General features: G+C 40.5%; 1 protein-coding gene across 1 annotated transcript in view; it reads right to left on the reverse strand.

Moving 5' to 3' along the window:
• Positions 1-18,842, reverse strand: part of DNAH14 (dynein axonemal heavy chain 14) — a 454,489-nt gene that overhangs the window by 156,391 nt on the left and 279,256 nt on the right. Inside the window, 3 exon segments of the mRNA XM_073336702.1 lie at positions 4,599-4,769; positions 6,265-6,432; positions 17,827-17,967. Coding sequence (XP_073192803.1) covers positions 4,599-4,769; positions 6,265-6,432; positions 17,827-17,967 — 480 coding nt within the window.

An 18,842-nucleotide genomic window follows, 5' to 3' on the forward strand; every position in this document is an offset into this window, starting at 1 on the left:
AGGCTTTGGGTCTGTGTTCACCTATGCAAATTGGTGAGGATTTTTATCAAGCCTTCCCCAGGAAAGGGAGTGTAGGGTTTGGGGAGGATTTTGGGGGGAAAGACGTTTCCAAGCGGGCTCTTTCCTGGTTATATATCAGTTAGACGCTTGGTGGTGGCAGCAATAAAGTCCAAGGTAAAAAGGAAAATAGTTTGTACCTTGGGGAAGTTTTAACCTAAGCTGGTAAAAATAAGCTTAGGGGTTTTCATGCAGGTCCCCACATCTGTACCCTAGAGTTCAGAGTGCGGAAGGAACCTTGAAAGATGGGGATTAATACAAGAATTGAAAAGTGAGTAAGGAACTGGTTAAAGACTACAACAGTTCATACTGAAAGGTAAACTGCTAGGCTTGAGGGAGGCTACTAAGGGAGTTCTTCAGGGAATAGAGTTATGGGAATATCATATAAGATGATCTGGAGGACCTTGAAAACTGGAGTAATAGAAACGGGATGAAATTTAATAGTGCAAAGTCATGCACTAAGGGACTAAGAATTTTTGCTATAAACTGGGGACATATCAATTGGAAGCAACGGAGGAGGAGAAAGACCTGGTTCTACTGGTCGACCACAGGATGACTGTGAGCCACAATGTGATTTGGCTGTGAAAAAGGCTAATGCAATTCTAGGATGTATGAGATGAGGTATTTCCAGTAGCAATAGGGATGTGTTATTACCATTATATAGTCATTGGTTCTTCTTTTGTATGACATTTGAAAAGCAACAGGATGGGATTATACTTGAATTTTAAGATTTGAAAGCCATTCTAATGTTTCTGGGATAAGCTAGGTGGATCTTCCTACTACCACCACTGTAAGCGTAAATGGGACAGTTGTTTGTGATGTCACATGATTTGTACCTCACCACAGTCCCAATTTGGTGATTCTTTGATTTTCCATTTGTGGAGGAAATATTCTGACCTGGCGATGAGACCTCATCTGGAATACTGTGTAATTCTGGTCTCCTGTGTTTGAAAAAGATGATTTCAAACTGGAAAAGGTGCAGAGAAGTGCTACTAGGATGATCAGAGGAGACTTAAGGAGCTTTGTTTAGCCTAACAAAATGAAGGCTGAGGGGATATATGATTACTCTCTTCAAATACATCAGAGGGATAAGGCAGGGAGAGAAGTTATTTAAGTTAAGCGCCAATGTTGCCACAAGAACAAATGGATCTAAACTAGCCATCAACAAGTTTTGGCTTGAAATTAGACAAAAGTTTCCAACCACCAGAGAAGTGAAGTTTTGGAACAGTCTTCCAAGGGGAGCAGTGGGGGCAAAAAACATAAATGGGTTCAAGACTGAGCTTGGCATGTTTATGGAGTGGATGGTATGATGAGATTGCCTACAATGGCATGTGGCCCACCTGTGACTGATAGTAGCATATATTCCTAATGGCTGGAAATGGGACACTAGATGGGAAGGACTCTAAGTTATTACAGTGAATTCATTCCCAGGTGTCTGGCCGGTGGGTCTTGCCGATATGCTCAGGGTCTAATTGATGGCCATATTTGGGATTGGAAGGGAATTCTACCCCAGTGCAGATTGGCAGAGACCCAGGATGGTGAGTTGTTTTCCTTCCTCTGAAGCATGGGTCATGGGTCACTTGTTGGTTTAAATGTGAGCAAATGGTAACTTGAAGTCTTAATCATGATTTGAGGACTTCAGTTAACTCAGCCAGAGGTTATGGGTCTATTACAGGAGTTGGTGGGTGAGGTTCTGTGACCTACGATGTGCAGGAGGTCAGACTAGATGATCACGATGGTCCCTTTTGGCTTTAAAGTCTGTGACTCTAACTATCTATTACCCTAATTCTAAGCAAGGCGGCAGTAGGACACTAGTTCTGACTTGCTGCCATGGGAGGTTAGAAGGAACTGAGTGGCAGGTTGGGGCTTCAGCACTCTTTATAATCTCGCTGTAGGTGGCATGAGGGTGTACAAGGTGCATGGACACCACTAATGGACACTGCGGACTAAAAGATGCACAAGATGCATACACCTTCAGTGGGATCTGTGTAGACAGTTGCTTGAAGAAGAAATTGCTCTTTGCTGCTTACAGGACTAGTTTAATCCATTCAGCTCTCATGTTTAGATTCAATTAAGTGTTCAACCATTAAGACCATTTCAAATAAAGAAAGTATTTTTGTCATTCAAGAGTGCCTTTGACAAGAAATAGTGTATTCTAAGGACAGCATCTTTATCATTTTGCAGCAAAATACAGAAATTTAGCATGGCTGGCTGGCTGTAACTTGTAATGCTGTTTTTCTCTTGAGCATTACGGTTTTTTTTGCTAGCATCTTTAAAAAAGGATTTGAAGTAAAGGGTATACAAATCAACAATGTATTGTATGTTCTCTAGCATTTAAAATGAAATCTTTACTTTGTAAATGACAATCACTTCTCACCAATAATATCAATTTATTATAGATGTATGGCAAACAGATGACTACTCTATTTTGCATTTATATCTCTATCAATTGATCAGTATTTTTTTTTAAATGTTCACTGTATTTATTAAAATGTTCACTATTCTATTTTAGGAGATTTGTAACTCCCAAACCACACATATTAAAATAAAAACGTTCCTGTATTTGGTTTACAAAACCTGATGCAATTGTAGGCATACATTTTGTTCTGTGTGTAACCCACCGACTTGGTACAGCTAACACAAGTTCTAGACATAAGATCGGTCTCCTTCCAGGGAAAAACAAACATATTGTAATCCATCACAACCTATTTGAAGGGACATGGTGAAGACTGATAGGCCATGAAACTGATTTACCTTGGTAATAATCCTATCAAAAATGACTGATCTTCCAGATGTTTTCTGTGCATTTCAATTTCCAATTAACTTTTGCAAATGCAAGAAAACATTTAAAAATACTGTAGCATGCAACTTTTCAGACACACACACACACACAACATAACATGCAGTCTATTAGAGAAAAACTACAAGAGAAATATTTCAATGATTAGTTGTTTATCATTAATTCCCTGGTGACTTACATATTACTAATTACATTTGATTCTTCCTGTAAAACTGCTTTCTTCAACTTGCCACGTTCAAAACATGGTACAACCTTAGAAGCCGACAATCTGCCTAATGTTGAACGTGGTTAAATATAAAACAGTGAAATGTGTCTTGCAGTTGGAGTTGTTTTTGTTCTTGCAAACTGTTATCGGATAGCTAGTTAAACTCCAATGGCCAGTTCTTCAGCTGGTGTAAATTGATGTAGCTCTACCGAGGTCAATGGGGCTGCACCAATTTAAGGCAGCCAATGTTAATCTGGCACCAGATGTTAAAGGCATGTTAATGCCTTGGAAGGCTACATTTAGCACTGTGCTAATAATTGGTCAAATTGTGAAGTTATTTGAAAAATACAGCATTTCATCTTGGATTATGATCTTGTCAAATCTCATAGACTAAGCAGGGTTAAGCCAAGTTGATATCTGTAAGGCCTGGTCTACACTGGGGGGGGGGTGGATCGATCTAAATTACGCAACTTCAGCTATGAGAATAGCATAGCTGAAGTCGACGTATCTTAGATCGACTTAGAATTATTTACTTTGCATCCTCGCAGCACGGGATCGATGGCCGCCGCTCCCCGTCGACTCCGCTTCCACCTCTTGCCATGGTGGAGTTCCGGAGTCGACGGCAGGGTGATCGGGGATCAATTTATCGTGTCTACACTAGACACGATAAATCAATCCGATAGATCGATCACTACCCGCTGATCCAGCGGGTAGTGTAGACGTGGCCTAAGCGTGTACACTATGGAAAACTGAGTGACATAGGAAGCAGTGTTGGTGTTTTTTATAAAATAATTCCTCTTTGAATAAATTCACAACAAAAAATGTGTTGCACAATATTTTAAACATTCCTAAATTGCTACAGACTGAAAACATTCATACTTTGCTTCAAATTCATATTTCCTGACAGCAAGTTAAACAGATATAAATACACTACAATACAGTACATAAATGGGAGAGTGTATATTATTGTCGTTCCTGGCTTCATTTTTTAATTTTTAGCACCTAAAGCAAAGTATGGTGAGATATTTCCTTATTTTTCCAGATAAATTTCAGCGGAAAATGATCTTCTCACCTGGATGTAGAGAAATATTTCTTCTTTATCAACAGAAAGCTTTACGTGTTATCAAATTCCAGTATGCTTGCTTCTGCTCATCTCCAACTGTGGTAAAAGGTGGAGAAAGCCCTCTCTCCCCCCTCCCTTTGTTTACCCACACAGGGTGAGATAGAATCAGTCATCTAATAATTAAGTGCCCAATCCTGCAAGCCTTTTCACATGGAACTCCCTCTGAAATCAGCAGGAGTTCTGTATATGCAGGATTGAGGACCAGGCTAACTTTTTTAACTTCAGGCCAAATTCTGCTCTTAGTCACACAGGATTTATACTGGTGTGAATGAGAGCAGATCATGGCCCTTAATTTATACATCTATGATAACTATTCTTTTTTATAACTAAGGAAGTTTTCCAAAAGGGCCTAAAACAAATGCACAAAATATTCTTCTTCTTAAAAATGTCTAAAGAAAAATGCACATATTTACCTTAAAATAGTTATTGAGTTCATTTGAGAGAAACTGATAAAAAATCTCTCTTTCAGCAGATTCAATCAGGCGATCATGGAATACTCGGGTTGTTTCATGCACAAAGAGAAGAGCTGCAGTTTCTTTTGAGACAATAACAGACCTGTGGGCTTGCAACAACCCCTGGAGCACCTGTTAGCAATTTTAGTATACAGTGTTTATATGAAGTTTTAAATTAATTGGATTACTAAAAGAGATCCTGTTATATTTATTTTGAAACTACCATATATTGTATTAAGCTTTATCAACAGTAGTATCATACATTTTAATCAGAACTAAAGCATTCAAATATCTCTTACTTAAGCTATGTATTTTCTTCCCCTGCACATGCATTCAAGGGAGCAGGAGAGCACAAGAAGCCTACCTTGTACCTCCCACACAGAGGATGGTAACATGACAGTTCCTGGCCCATGACCATGGTTACAACATCATGCTATCCAGGGAAGGTGGGAGGACATGAAACAAAGTGCACATTGCATCCTCTATAAGATGTAGCAGCAGGTGTATCTTCCCTAGGCATCAGGAACTATAGAAAAGATTGTGCCTCTTGAGGCACAGTGGGTCCAGGAGTCCTAATGGAGTGGCAAAGCTCACCACAAGCCCTACCACAGGGCTGTTGGTATAAGCCAGATGACCACCCATATTTGGTCAGCCATAAGCATAAGCAATGCAAGTGGCTGCCCGGGGTACCTTTTGCAATGTTGAATAATTTGCAACACACAGAGCTTACATGATCCAACTTTCCATACATACTAGGAATAGAAGCAACTCCTGACCTAATAATTTCCCCTTCCCCATCTTCCCTGGCAGCATGAGGCCCTGAAAATTCCTTAAATATCTCTTGTTTGAGTTCCATTACTGTAGGATACTGTAGTATTTTATTTTATAAGAAATACCACACTTGCTGAAATCACAATTTATTGAAATTTTTAATAGTACACGAAAATGTTTTTATATTTGTAGATCATGCACAACAGGGACTGATGTATATGCTCAGCCTTGATTCAAACTTTAATCTTTTCAGTAAATAAATATACTTAAAGGGTTACTTGAGCCCTGGTATAAGTGGAAGTTCAACTTAACTGAAGTCAAAAGAGTTGTGCTGACATGTAGCAGGGCTGAAAATGGCCAAAATTATTTAGTTCCTAGATATTTGTTTCTAATGTTAACACATCTTTTTATGGAAGGAAATAAAGATAAGATACAACAGTATATACCAGTGCACAAGTAAGTGAGATATAGATTAGTATATAGTGCTCATGGTATGGCCACTCTGGTAGGCAGCAACAAATACTTTTAAAATGAACAATTTGTAGTCTGAAGGAGACCATCCCATTCCACCCTCTATTTTCTTCTTTTTATTAATAATTATTTCTGAGTGATCTTGGCAATTCTAAAAGCAAAGACTGGATTATATGGAAATCTCTAAATTTATTTTCCTTGTTTGTCATAAACCAAATTGAAACTATCATAGGACTCCAGATAGCAAGACTAATTTAATAATCTAACTCCAAGAACCAAGCTCAATTCAATAGACAAAATTATATATGCTCTTGCTTGTTCACTATGCACAAAAATTGAGAATACTTTTATGGCAATCTGAAATGTCTAGTGCAGTATAACACACCTTGAAGAGATCTCGTAGATTAAATGTATAGTGACACTTAGCTGGCGTTGGGAGCATGCTGCGGCACATATTATAGTATACAGCTATGGAAGAGGAAGTTAGAAAGTCATTGCATTTCCGAACCTCAGATAAGAATCTGTTGTTATACAGGTATGTTCCCAGATGAACCTAAAGAAGAAAAATGTATATGATTTAGTTACCACTTCTTAAGAAAAGTTTAAGCATATTGCTAACTGCTGAAATATAACAAAATTTATAAGACAAAAAGCAGCAATTTTCATTATTATTTTAACAGGAAAAGACACTCTTACTTACCTGCACAGTAACTTTGGTTCTTCAAGATGTGTTGCCCACTGCTGGTCTATGTGTCCAGTGCATTTGAGCAAGAGACTTTTGGTCAGCAGTACCTGTTCGGGTGAGGGATGTGCCCTGGGGGTCCTCATGCCTCCAACTGAGGGCATAAAACACTAGGCCACTCAAAGTGCCCCCCAGTTCCTTCATCACTGAAATCCTTATGAAAATAGACTCCACAGTAGCAGGGATGTAGGGGATGTTGTGGAATGTGTGTGTACAGGCAAGTAACTGTTTCTTCTTTGAGTGCATGTCCACATATATATATTCCACTGTTGATGACACCCAAGCAGTAGACATGTTGGAAGTGGGAACCAGGAGTCTTTTAAAACAAAGACTATAGAACTTCTTTCCCAAAGTTCACATCACCTCTAGATACAGCCCCACATTCACTCAGCATTACACCATTGTGGAAGTAAGACCTACCAATGTCCACAGTAGGAACATTCCTTAGAGAGAGTGAGCAGTTTGAGCTATAGTAGAACAGGCAGTAATCCTAGGGAGTGGACTTGCATTAGCCAGTTTGTAACAAATTTTGTTGCACAGTGAGATCCAGTTTTAGATTCTGTGAGCCACAACAGTCTGACCATTCATTGTCTCTGCATATATAACAAAGAGCCCGAGAGACATTCTGAATGGTTTCATCCTATCTATGTAAAAGGAAAGTGCCCTATAGATCTCTAAAGAATGCCGTTTCTCGTCACCCTTGTGAGTTTGGGATTTCAGGAAAAAACATCAGCAGATGAATGACCTGATTTCAAATGAAAATCAAAAACCACCTTCAGTAAGTTTTTGGAACAGACCTTTAATGAGACATTATCTTTATGGAAGACACTATACAGATGTCCTGCCATCAGGTACAGTAACTCCTCTAATCTCCTTGCTAATGCTATTGCCAACAAAATGCTGTCTTTGCTGGTAAGTGAAATAGACCAAGGTGGAATCATGAGACCTGCCAGGACTAAATTAAGCTCCCAGGAAGGGACTGGTTTTCCTACTGGGGGATAAACCCCTATCAGACCTTTTAAAAATCTTGCTACCACAGGGTGGGAAAAAAACCAAATCTTTAATGAATGAGAGAGTGAATAGCAAAGATGGCTGCTAACTGAACCTTCATCAAACTAATTTACAGGACTGAATTTTTTGAATTCCAGGAATTATTCTAATATGTCTAAGACCTGAGCTGTGGAAGGAGATAATTGATGATGATGAAGCCATATCGAAAATCTCTTCCATTTAGCCAGGTAAGTATTCCTAGTAGAGTCTTTCCTACTTTCACTGAGAATGTTCCGTACATAGCCAGACAGACTTTCTGATGAATTAACCATTCAATCGTTCAATGCTGTGAGGTGCAGAGTGCAAAGAAACTTGACCATGACTCAAAGATTATGCCTCAGAGTAACAGTAAGGTGTTGGAAGGTTGAATGGATGAGGTTTGAAGGTCTAAGTACCAAAACTGTGTTGGCCACACCTGGGCTATTAATATGATATGGCTACTTCCTGTTTGAATTTTCTTATGGTTCTAGGAATCAGCAGGATCGGAGAAAATACCTACAGATGTTCCAAAGACCATGAAATCAGGAATGTATTGGAAACTGACCCTGAACTCTGTCTTCCTTTGCAACAGAAACAATGACATTTCTTGTTTTCTTTAATAACAAACCGATCTATGGTGGGAAAACCGTATTCACTGAAAATCACTTGAAACGCCTCATCTTTTAGAGTCCATTTGTGATTGTTGATTAATTTTATGCTGAGGTTATCTGTCAGAACATTCTGCACTCTGGGGAGATCAGATGCCTTGAAAGTGACCCGATGACGAATGTAGAAGTTCCAGACGTACCTCCTCCTGACTCAACTGAGTGGATTCTGACCTGCCTTGTTAGTTCAGGTAAAACATTGAAGCCGTACTGTATGTTCTAATCTTTATGGTGAGACCCTTGATGAATGGTAGGAAGACTTTGCAAGCTCAATAAATGGCTCCCAGCTTTAGGATGTGTAAATGAAAAGCTGATTCCTGAGCTGTCCACAAGCCTTGTGTTTGCACATCATCCAGGTGTGCTCCCCAGCTCAGAGCGGATGTATCTGTTACTAGTGTCTTCAATGGAACTGGAGGAGAGAAAGGGATCACCTTGCAGCATACATTACTGGATCCATCCATCAACTTAATGAAGCCAGGACTCAAGATGCAGTGTGAATTAACATGTCCATGTGATGTTTTCTTGGCTGATACACAAACTTCAACCATCTTTGCATGCAACACAGGTGAAGTCTGGCATGCTGAGTCATGTAAGTGAGGCCAGGTGGTTGAGCAAACTGAGGCAAGATCCTCTAATTGTTCTTAGATAAACCTGCAGATTATTGCATAGGTTGAGCATAATTGGACATTTTTTCTGGAGGCCGATAGGCAATCTGCTATTGTGAAGTCCAGAATGGCCCCAATGCACTCTATTCTTTACACAGGACACAGAACTGACTAGTCATTGTTTATTTTCAGGTCAAATCGAGCAAAGAAAAACTGAATTTGAAGGATATTGTCCAAAACTTGCTGACTGGATTGACCCTCGATTAACCAGTCATCCAGATATGGAAACACATGGATATACAGCCTTCTGAGATCAGCAACTATTACTGATTTAAAGGTGATCTAGATGAGCCCTCCCCATCCCTGAGTGGAGTTGTCTGTCACTAGAGTCTTAGTATGTAGAGGTATAAAGAAGGGTACTGCACTGCACACCTGAGGAGGGTCTTTCCACTAGTTTAATGATGACTTCTTGTGGGATCATAACCATCTAGTCCATAAAGTGTCTGCTGGGTAGACATAGTGATTTCAACCATTCTTACAGAGAGTGTAGGTGAAGTTTGCCATGCTAGGTGACGTAAGTATATGAGGTCAAGTGTGTTAGAAGTCTGAGACATGCTTTCACTGATGTTCTTGGGTGAACTTGAAGTTGACTGATAAGCCCTGCTATAGTCTGGATTCTCTCTTGTGGAATGTAAGCTATCAATATCTGGAGTCTAATAGGATTCCTACGAATTCTGTGCTATGCATCAGTCAGTGTGGATTTTTGCTATTAACTTTGAGATGAAACAAGGCAAAGAACTTTAGAGTTATTTGAACTGAGTCAGTCACCTGTTGTGAAACTCTTCCTCAAATCAGTCAGTTGTTGAGGTAAGGATACATCTGGATTCCTTATTTACCTGGATGAGTTGCCTGTACTTCAAGGCACTTGGTGAAAACTCTTGGTGCTGTACATAGACCAAAGGGCAGAGCCGTATTCTGATAGTGGAATGTTCCTAAAGGAAATTGAGGTATTTCTGTGGGTTGGGTGAATAGATATATGGAAGCAGGCATTTTATAGGTGAAGAGCACCAAACCAGTCCTGATGATCTAATGCAGGAATTTATGGAGGCTAGAGTCACCATCCTGAATTTGAAACAATGGATGAACATTTTGAGGCACTGAAGGTCCAGAATAAGCCACCAACCCCTTGTTCTTCTTTGGGATCAGAAAATAATGTGAATAAAAGCATCTTCCCCTGAAATGTAAGGGCACCTCCTCCTCCACAGTTCCCAGCTATAGAAAGGAGTTTACTTGTTTTAACAGTCTCTTGTGAGAAGGGTCTCTGAAAAAGAACAGGGAAGGGATTGCTTATGATCTCTAGGACCCACTAGTCTGAGGTAATGCTTGACCAAACTTCTCAAAAACAAAAATGGTTGTTGCCAAGGGATGGTGTGAGGGTAGTACAGAAAAGATCCTCAGGTGGTTCTATCAGGATCTCAATGCTGGAGTCAACCCTGGGGCAGCAAAGGAGGTAGAGGGTCATTTACACTGGAATTTCTGTCTCTTCCTCAGTGGCTCTTAGGTCCTCTGTGGCTGACTGTAATATTTGACAGAGGAGTGCTGTCAAAAGTATGTTGGCATGGCTGCTTCCTCTTTAGATTTGGGATGTAGAGTCTCAAAGAATACAGAACTGCCCTTGAATCCTTTAGACTCTAAAGTTTAGAGGGTGCTTCCTCTGTCCTGTTGTTGAAAAGTTCATTATTCTAAAATGTGAGGACCTTGATTGTTGCCTGGGGATCCCTGAGGACTGAAGCTATGACAATAGAGAAGTATAGAAAGTCAGATGTCCTTCTGCCATTCTATATTTCATCTCCGCTTGCTACTCTTTGGATAGTTTTCTATAAATCGAGACATTGTCTCAATTTTAAAAAAATCTTATTTTGAGAGGAGGGCCTAACAGTTAGCCATACCTCTGGATCACAGTTGATGAATAAAGCTTAAGGCTAAAGAGTTCCAATTTCTTTGGGTCCTTTTTGCTCAGTGTGGACTTAGGAGGGCCCAATGTTTTGATCTCTCTCGTACTGCTACCACTATGAGAGAACTTGCTCTTGAATGTCTAGAAATACTTAGATCATTTAGCAGGGACTCAGTACCTCCTGTCTGCTCTTTCTGACATGATAGGGATGTATGGCTAGGATTTCTACTATGTGTCTCATTAGGTTCTGGAATTCCTTAAACTCACCAGCTGAGGGAGGTGGATTCACTGCCTTGTCAGGGGACAGTGAGGAAATCATAGCAGAGATAGGATGCTTTTCCCCTGGTAGCTGATGTTCTTCTTCACTCTTCTCCTGCCTTTCAAGTATCTGTGGCTGTAATGAGTTACCTGATTTGTCTCTTTGGGGAGGATGATTTAGCCATAGAGAGAGTGGATGAAGCAGGCTTCTTGAAGTCTGGCTGTACGCCTGAAGGTGCCAAATAAAGCCATGACTGGAATGGGCAGAAGTATTGAGTTGGAGGGCACATGGGAGGTACCAGATAGGGTGACACCCCCATGAAGCCCAGACCTCTTTTTACTACACCTAGTCCAATGTCCCCACTGGAGTACTAAGGTCTGGTGCTAAGGCAACAATTTTTCTGCTGCAGCTGTGGTGATAGTAAAAAGTTCTCCCTCTTGTTCCCCAAGTCACTTTTAAAGGGCCCCAAAAAAGGCGATGAGTGGAATAATCTATCCTCTCATTATTTTGTCCATCAATTAGGCCTAATTTTGATACACCAATATTGACTTATTGATTTTTTACTTCTCTTATTTACCAGTCATAATTTTAACACAGTCCTTGAGTGGTAACAGTCGACCCTTTTTGTTTAAATTAAATTTAGGGTTTTTGTATTCTTTTTAACAAGGTTGTTAAAAATAGTTTTATATAACAAATTACTGTAACAATTTTTGACTCTTAACCCACTTTTTATCAGTTAGGCTAACAATTAAAGTAGGCCTGCTAGGAACCAATTATTACACCACCTCCTCTAAGAGAGGGACAGGTCTCTCATGTGTACTGTATAGGAAAGGTCGGTACCAGGGATATCTCTCTAACCTGCAGTACCAGTGGCTACAAAGTTGGTGGGTTAGCTATCACTCCTCTTTATTTTTTTGAAGAGAGAGGACTCCAGTACAGAGTCCACCAATAAGTTACTCAGCACTGGAATAGTGGGTACCATGGATGTAGTTGGTACTGAGGTGGAAGATACTGGGGCTACAATCACAGAGGCACTTGTAATGAGAATCTGAGTACCAATGCAGTTAGCACCATGGTCTGTACCAAAGGGTTGGTACTGAGGGCAGCAGTTTGCTGATTTAGAGAGTACCACATGTGCTGTCTTGGAAGTCGGTACTGAGTCACTGGCATGGGTCTTGTCAAGCTTATGGCTGTTGGATAAATGAGCCCAAGAGAAGTCATGCAGCTGATGACTCTTCTGTTTCTTGCCAGGTATTGGGAACGGCAACCTGTGCCTGAGGTTCATCTTTGGATTGGTGCTTCTTTCTGCCCATCAGACACTGATGCCAGTGAAGTGTGACTGAATGGTTCTTGTGAGTGGGTGTAGTTCAAGAGCTCAAAATGGAATCACAGCTCACCACCCCACTGTCTGAAGCCTGGCTGTAGCTCTTCTCCCAAAGTCTGAGAAGGCTTGGATCAATTCTCTAGGAGGAAAAATTTCATTTGCGCCTCCATCTTTCTCTGAGTATACTTGGTGAAAGAGCAACAGACAAAACACCTCTCGTGGATGTATACTTCAAGAAAAAGAAGGTACTGGAAGGGTCCACACTTAATGGGCATCCAAGCATCATAGGGGTGACATTAAACCCTGGTGACTTACCTTCTGCCATAATGTTAGTACCCCTGTATGGCTGGGCGTGGTAGAGGTGGTGGGGACGAAGAAAGATGTCTAGGCTAATTAAAATGTATCTAATTTCCCGCCCCTGGAAACATGAAAAAGAGAAACTACACAAATTACACTATACTACTGCATACAAGGCTAAGTAAATTGCACAGTGTGCAGAATATGTGAAGACTGCAGGGCTTCCACGTCACTGCCATGAGTGGTAAGAAGGAACTGAGAGAAATTAGGACCAGCTTTGCACTTTATTCCCCAGGTGTGGGAGGGAAGGGATGTGATGGCACCTAAGCTGGAGGAGCAGCCCCAAAGAGCAGCTGGCTAAAAGAATCCCATCTTGCATACATAGGGTACATGTGCTCCAAGAGGGAAATCTGTGTAGACAATCATTTTAAGAAGAAACTTAGTGACTTCAGCACTTTAGTGGGGATGTGAACAAATCCTTGTACTCCTTCCAAGATGCTATCCTTGATAAATCAATATTCCAGACAAAGGGAACAGTATGTATTCCCAATCTGGAGATGGACATTTATTACTGTTAAATTCTTGGCAAATTTATGGTGCGCCTATGTCAGCTCAAAAGACAACACTTTGAATTGAAAATGGTGGTCCTGTTAAAATCTGATACCTTTTAACACTTGGATATGCCTCTATGAGCAAATAAATGGCCATCAAGCCCAGAGCACATAACTAGTTTTGCTATTTGCAGGTGGATTCAAGCCACAAGCTGTACCAGCATCCTTTTGAAAAAGTAGTGTAAGATGGGCCTGATATCAGAGCTTGCAATTCTCCTATCCTAAGTGCAGAGGTGATTGCCCCTAAGAAAGCTGTTTTCATGAAAAGGTGATGTAAGGAACACGATGCTATTGAGCTGAATGGGAGTCCAATCAACCCAACCAACACTACACTGAGATCCTATCAGGGCGGGGGCTCCCTGACTGGAGGGCATATGTATATCAACACTTTGAGGAATCTAGACACTGTAGGGTATAATAATACAGTGTGGTTATGTATTGGAGGATGATAAGCTGATATAGCCACTACATGTACTCTTGTAGAGCTAACCGAAAGTCCAAAGCACTGTAAGAGATAAAGTAATCCAAAATAAAGGGAATGTCAGCTTAAAATGGAGAGAAATGCTATTCCACCTAAACAGTGAAATGCTTCCATTTGGAATTGCAAGTGAGTCTTCTGGAATCATTCCTGCTATGGACCACGATGTTTTGGACGTCTTTGGAACATGACTTCTCAATATCAGTTAGCCTGCTGGCATCCAGGCTGTATGGTGCAGAGACTCTGGAACTGGATGACTTCCTCATTGTTTAGGGAGATTATGTCCGATCCAGAGGCCACGTTTTTGGGGGCTGCACCAAGAGTCTTTGAATCAAAACTGCCTGGTACTCACTGTGCTATCAATAGCAACTTTGCTGCATCCTGTCTGAACTTTCTCAATGTTCTCAGAATTAAAGGAACTGGTCATAGGTATACATCTGAACCTGGGAATATGAGATAAGGAAAACATCAGATAGGAATCCTGGGCTCAGACTCCCTCTAAAGCAAAAGATGCAGCATTTTCTGTTTGCTTTTGTGGCAAACAAGTCTATAATTGAGTCCTTTATAGACCATTTATGGTCAAAAGAAAAGTGTCTGCTCAAATGATCCTCTAAGATGTTCACTGATCCTGGTAGATGAATGGCTGTCAAGGTAATCTGAAACCTGATGCACCAGCTCCGTAGGTGAACAGGTTCTTGGTACAGTTGAGAAGATCTAGCTCCTCCTCAGGAGTTAATGTAGAACATCACTATAGTGTCATCTATCATCACTTGTATTGTTTTGCCTCGAATTAAAGGTGGGAACATCACACATTCTATACAGATTGCTCTCAGTTCTAAGGCATTTATGAAGCTGAGATCTGTTTCTTGACCATAGGTCCTGGGTCTAAGGGTGATTCTAGTATGCTCCCTATGAGAGGTTGGAAGCATCCATTACTAACATGACTGTGGGCAGAGGGGGAGAAAATGGAACACCTCTGCATACTTGGACTGGTTACTTCCAGTGGTTTAGTGATGATAGGACCTGCTGTGGAATCTGCACTGCCATATCTATATGGTGTTTGCTTGGTAGGTAGATGACTTCAACCAGCCTTGCACAAAACAAAGGTGATGTATAGCATGAGAAGTGATGAATGTGCATGAAGTGACCTAGTATTTTTAGACACATTCTTACTGTTGTCTGAGAATTATTAGTAAATTATTTATAAGCTCTTCCATGACTTTGAACCTACTACCTAAGCTGTTGTGGAGTCCAGAAGTGTTCCTATAAAATTCTATCATCTGGGATGGTACTAAGGATGAATTCTCTTTGTTTACCTGGAGACCCAACTTAGTAAAGATTTGAAGGATGTACTATATATTATCTGTGAATTTGTGAGAGGATCCTCAAATGAGCCAGCCACTGAGGTAAGGGTAAAGGATAATTCTTTGTCTTCTTAAGCCTGGTCTACACCACGCAGTTAGGTTGACATAATGTGCCTTACGTGACCTAATTATGTCAGTGTACACACTACAGCCTTGTCCCACTGATGTAAGGCCTGGTCTACACTGGGGGAGGGGGCGTACTAAGTTGGTCTAAGTTATGCAACTTCAGCTACGAAAATAGCATAGCTGAAGTCAACGTACTTAGAGCTACTTACCGGATGTCTTCACTGTGGTAGGTCGACTGCTGCTGCTCCCACTTCAACTCCACCTACGCTTCTCGCTCCGGTGGTGGAGTACCGGAGTCGATGGGAGAGTGCTCGGTGATCAATTTATCGCGTCTTCACTAGGCAGTTGATTTATTGCGTCTTCACTAGATGCGATAAATCAACCCGCGCTTGATTGGTTGCTCTGGAGGTAAGTGTAGACATGCCCTAAGTCCCCTACTAGATCAGCATAACAACTCTACCCCATGAGAGGCAAAGGGCTTATGTTGATGTAGTTAGGGAGACACAGTATCTGTCCAGACACTGAGTTACTTGCATTGACTGTTAGCTGTCTTGTCAATTTCAGGGCTCCTTGCTGGAGCTCTCCAGTCCCTGATCAGGGAGCCAAGCAGCCCAGGTAGCTGCCCCCACTCCCAATGGGGAGGCGAGAAGCCCAGGCAGCTGCTCCCTGCGGGAAATGGGGAGGCGAGAGACTTGGGCGGCTGCTAGGCCCCCAGTGAGGAGCTTCACAGGGCTAAGAGTTCTGGCTCTGAGCCCTCCACACTGCCCCTCTTCAGCTGGTGGAAGCACTCCTGGTGAGGACACACACCACTGACAGAAGGAGGATAGCGTGGACATCAGTCACTGCAATGTGCCAAGTATCTACTTTTTCCCCAGGGATGAATTCCCATTTCTGGCATAGCTGCTTCCCTTGTCCCTGGAGAGATGTGTAAATGGCAATCCCTGAAAACACTAGGATGAATTATAACCAATATCTACTGTTTGTAGTTAGAATAGACTCACAAATGAGTCTTTTGATAATGCATCTTGATTTGTCTCTTTTACTTTTCCCTTAGTAAACTGTGAGTGAATTCAGTGTTCCTGAAAAGTAGGTATTAATGCACAGTATCTTGAGCCAGGCATAATCTAGGAAAGTAAAATGCTATGCAAGCTTCCCAACACATCTCTTCCATTGTACTTCACTCTTGAACAGAGAATGCCAATCATGTTACACAGAGAATGGTTTCATAATGTTTACAAATGGGTGCATCCATCTGTTTTTGCAGTAACAGGATGAGATCCTAATATAGTATAACCCTATGAGAGAAAACAAATCCATCCAAGTTTCCTACAGTTAGATTAGGATACAATAGAATTTACATAATGGATTTGTTATGCACAGCGATAGATAACATTTCTGGTACACATGTATCATTGCGTATTTTGTCAGAGACGTTGGCAGGATCACACTCGCATGTAAGTCAGTGGGAACAATTAGGGAAGATGAATAACACTCACGAGCAGTAGTTTCAATCCCCTTCCTCAAGGCTTTCTTTTGTTGATTTATAAACAAAGGATTCCAAATAAAATAAAAATAATCCATTCAGAACAACGAATCTCAATGCTTGTCAGAGATGTTTGCAGCTTCTTTCACACCCTTCTCTTAGGTAGCCACCACCACAGTCACTTCCTCGTTAACTTAATATACCCCACCTTTGATTACCCATGTTACAGGGAGGAGTCTGCATTAACACTTCATACACTGGGACTTATAGAGTGCCTTTCTACCTTATCACAGGTGTTTCCAATCCAGAAATATACAGTATGTGCATCTTAATCCTTAGACAACTACTGGGGACTGGTAGGCAAAGGGCACTATTTGAAGGAGGGTTGCTAGCAGATGGGCAGAAAGGGTAATCCTGTATTCCAAGGATCAGAAAAGGTATCCCAGCAGCTGAGAAATGGAACAGGTTGGATGAAGATTCCTGCTCGAATGATAGGAAACCCTCCTCAATCCTTGGTTTATTTTCTTCAAGTGACACACACCTTACTGCTTCAATTTCCCAGTCCCAACAACAGCTGGCAGCAAGATGCTTTTTTTATCAGGAGAAAGAAGGGTACAGCAATTGATGGGAGACTTTGGTGCAGCTGTTTGGCAGGAGAAGTGGGAGAAGAAACGATGAAAAACTGAGGATGAGCTCAATCTCTTATTGTTCCTCCAATGCAATTTATTCATATAAACTAAAAATCTTCCTCAGTGCTTTAAGGGTTATTTTAATAAAAATCTCATAACAGTGAATTCTCATAAGAACCAGGAATTCTTTATTAAACATTGTTTCAATGAACTCAAGATCATAAAACTTTAAGTGTTTCTGAAGTAGAGAACTAAAATCTATGTTTAGGACATACCTGGTTTGAAATCCCACACAAATGAGGGTTTCTTAGATGCCTAAAGCCACCTCTTTCCTTAAACAATACTACATACAATTTTGTGATTAATATGAAAAAATTGTTTGAGGTATTTTAAGAACTTCCATTTGCTGATATAATTTTCCCCAACTATCTGACCTATTACCTGAAAAATACGTTGTAAGGATTGTAAGGAAGGTTGAGGCAGAACCAACAGGCAAAAATGTGTGAGAAGACGTGGGCTAATCTCATTTCTTCCACCACTTGGAGGGGCACAGTCTGCAACCAGTGAGACATCCTGGATATTCTGTGAGAAACAGAATGGGAGAAATTTGAAAGGCAGGAACTGAATTAGCATTTCAAAACAAAATAAAATTTTAGAGCTCCAATGCTATTGCAAGGATTTCCACTTCAAAGTCTCCATCTTGCTCCAAATGTAAATGTAGTTAGAAAATGGGCCAAATTAATCCCTAATATAAATATACAAATCCAGTGTCTAGAACAATGATAGCAGGCAGAGCTACAATTTATATATACTAGGGCTGTTGATTAATCACAGTTAACTCATGCAATTAACTAAAAAAATTAATAGTGATTAAAAAAATTAATCACACTGTTAAATAATAGAAAATCAACTGAAATGTATTCAATATTTGGATGTTTTTCTACATTTTCAAATATATTAATTTAAATTACAACACAGAATACAAAGTGTACAGTGCTCACTTTATATTTATTTTTATTACAAGTGTTTGCACTGTAAAAATGATAAAAGAAATAATATTTTTCAATTCACCTCACATAAGTCGATTAATGCAATCTCTTTATCGTGAAAGTGCAACTTAGAAATGTAGATTTTTTTTGTTACATAACTGCACTCAAAAACAAAACAATGTAAAACGTTAGTGTCTACAAGTCCACTCAGTTCTACTTCTTGTGCAGCCAATCACGAAGAGAAACAAGTTCATTTACATTTACGGGCGATAATGCTGCCCACTTCTTATTTATGTCACCTGAAAGAGAGAACAGTCGTTCGCATGGAACTTCTGTAGCCGGCATTGCAAGGTATTTTCATGCCACATATGCTAAACATTTGTATGTCCCTTCATGGCTTGGCCATCATTCCAGAGGACATGCTTACATACTGATAACGTGCGTTAAAAAAATAATGCGTTAATTAAA

This window comes from Lepidochelys kempii, chromosome 3, assembly GCF_965140265.1.
Source record: "Lepidochelys kempii isolate rLepKem1 chromosome 3, rLepKem1.hap2, whole genome shotgun sequence".
Classification (NCBI taxonomy): Eukaryota; Metazoa; Chordata; order Testudines; family Cheloniidae; genus Lepidochelys; species Lepidochelys kempii.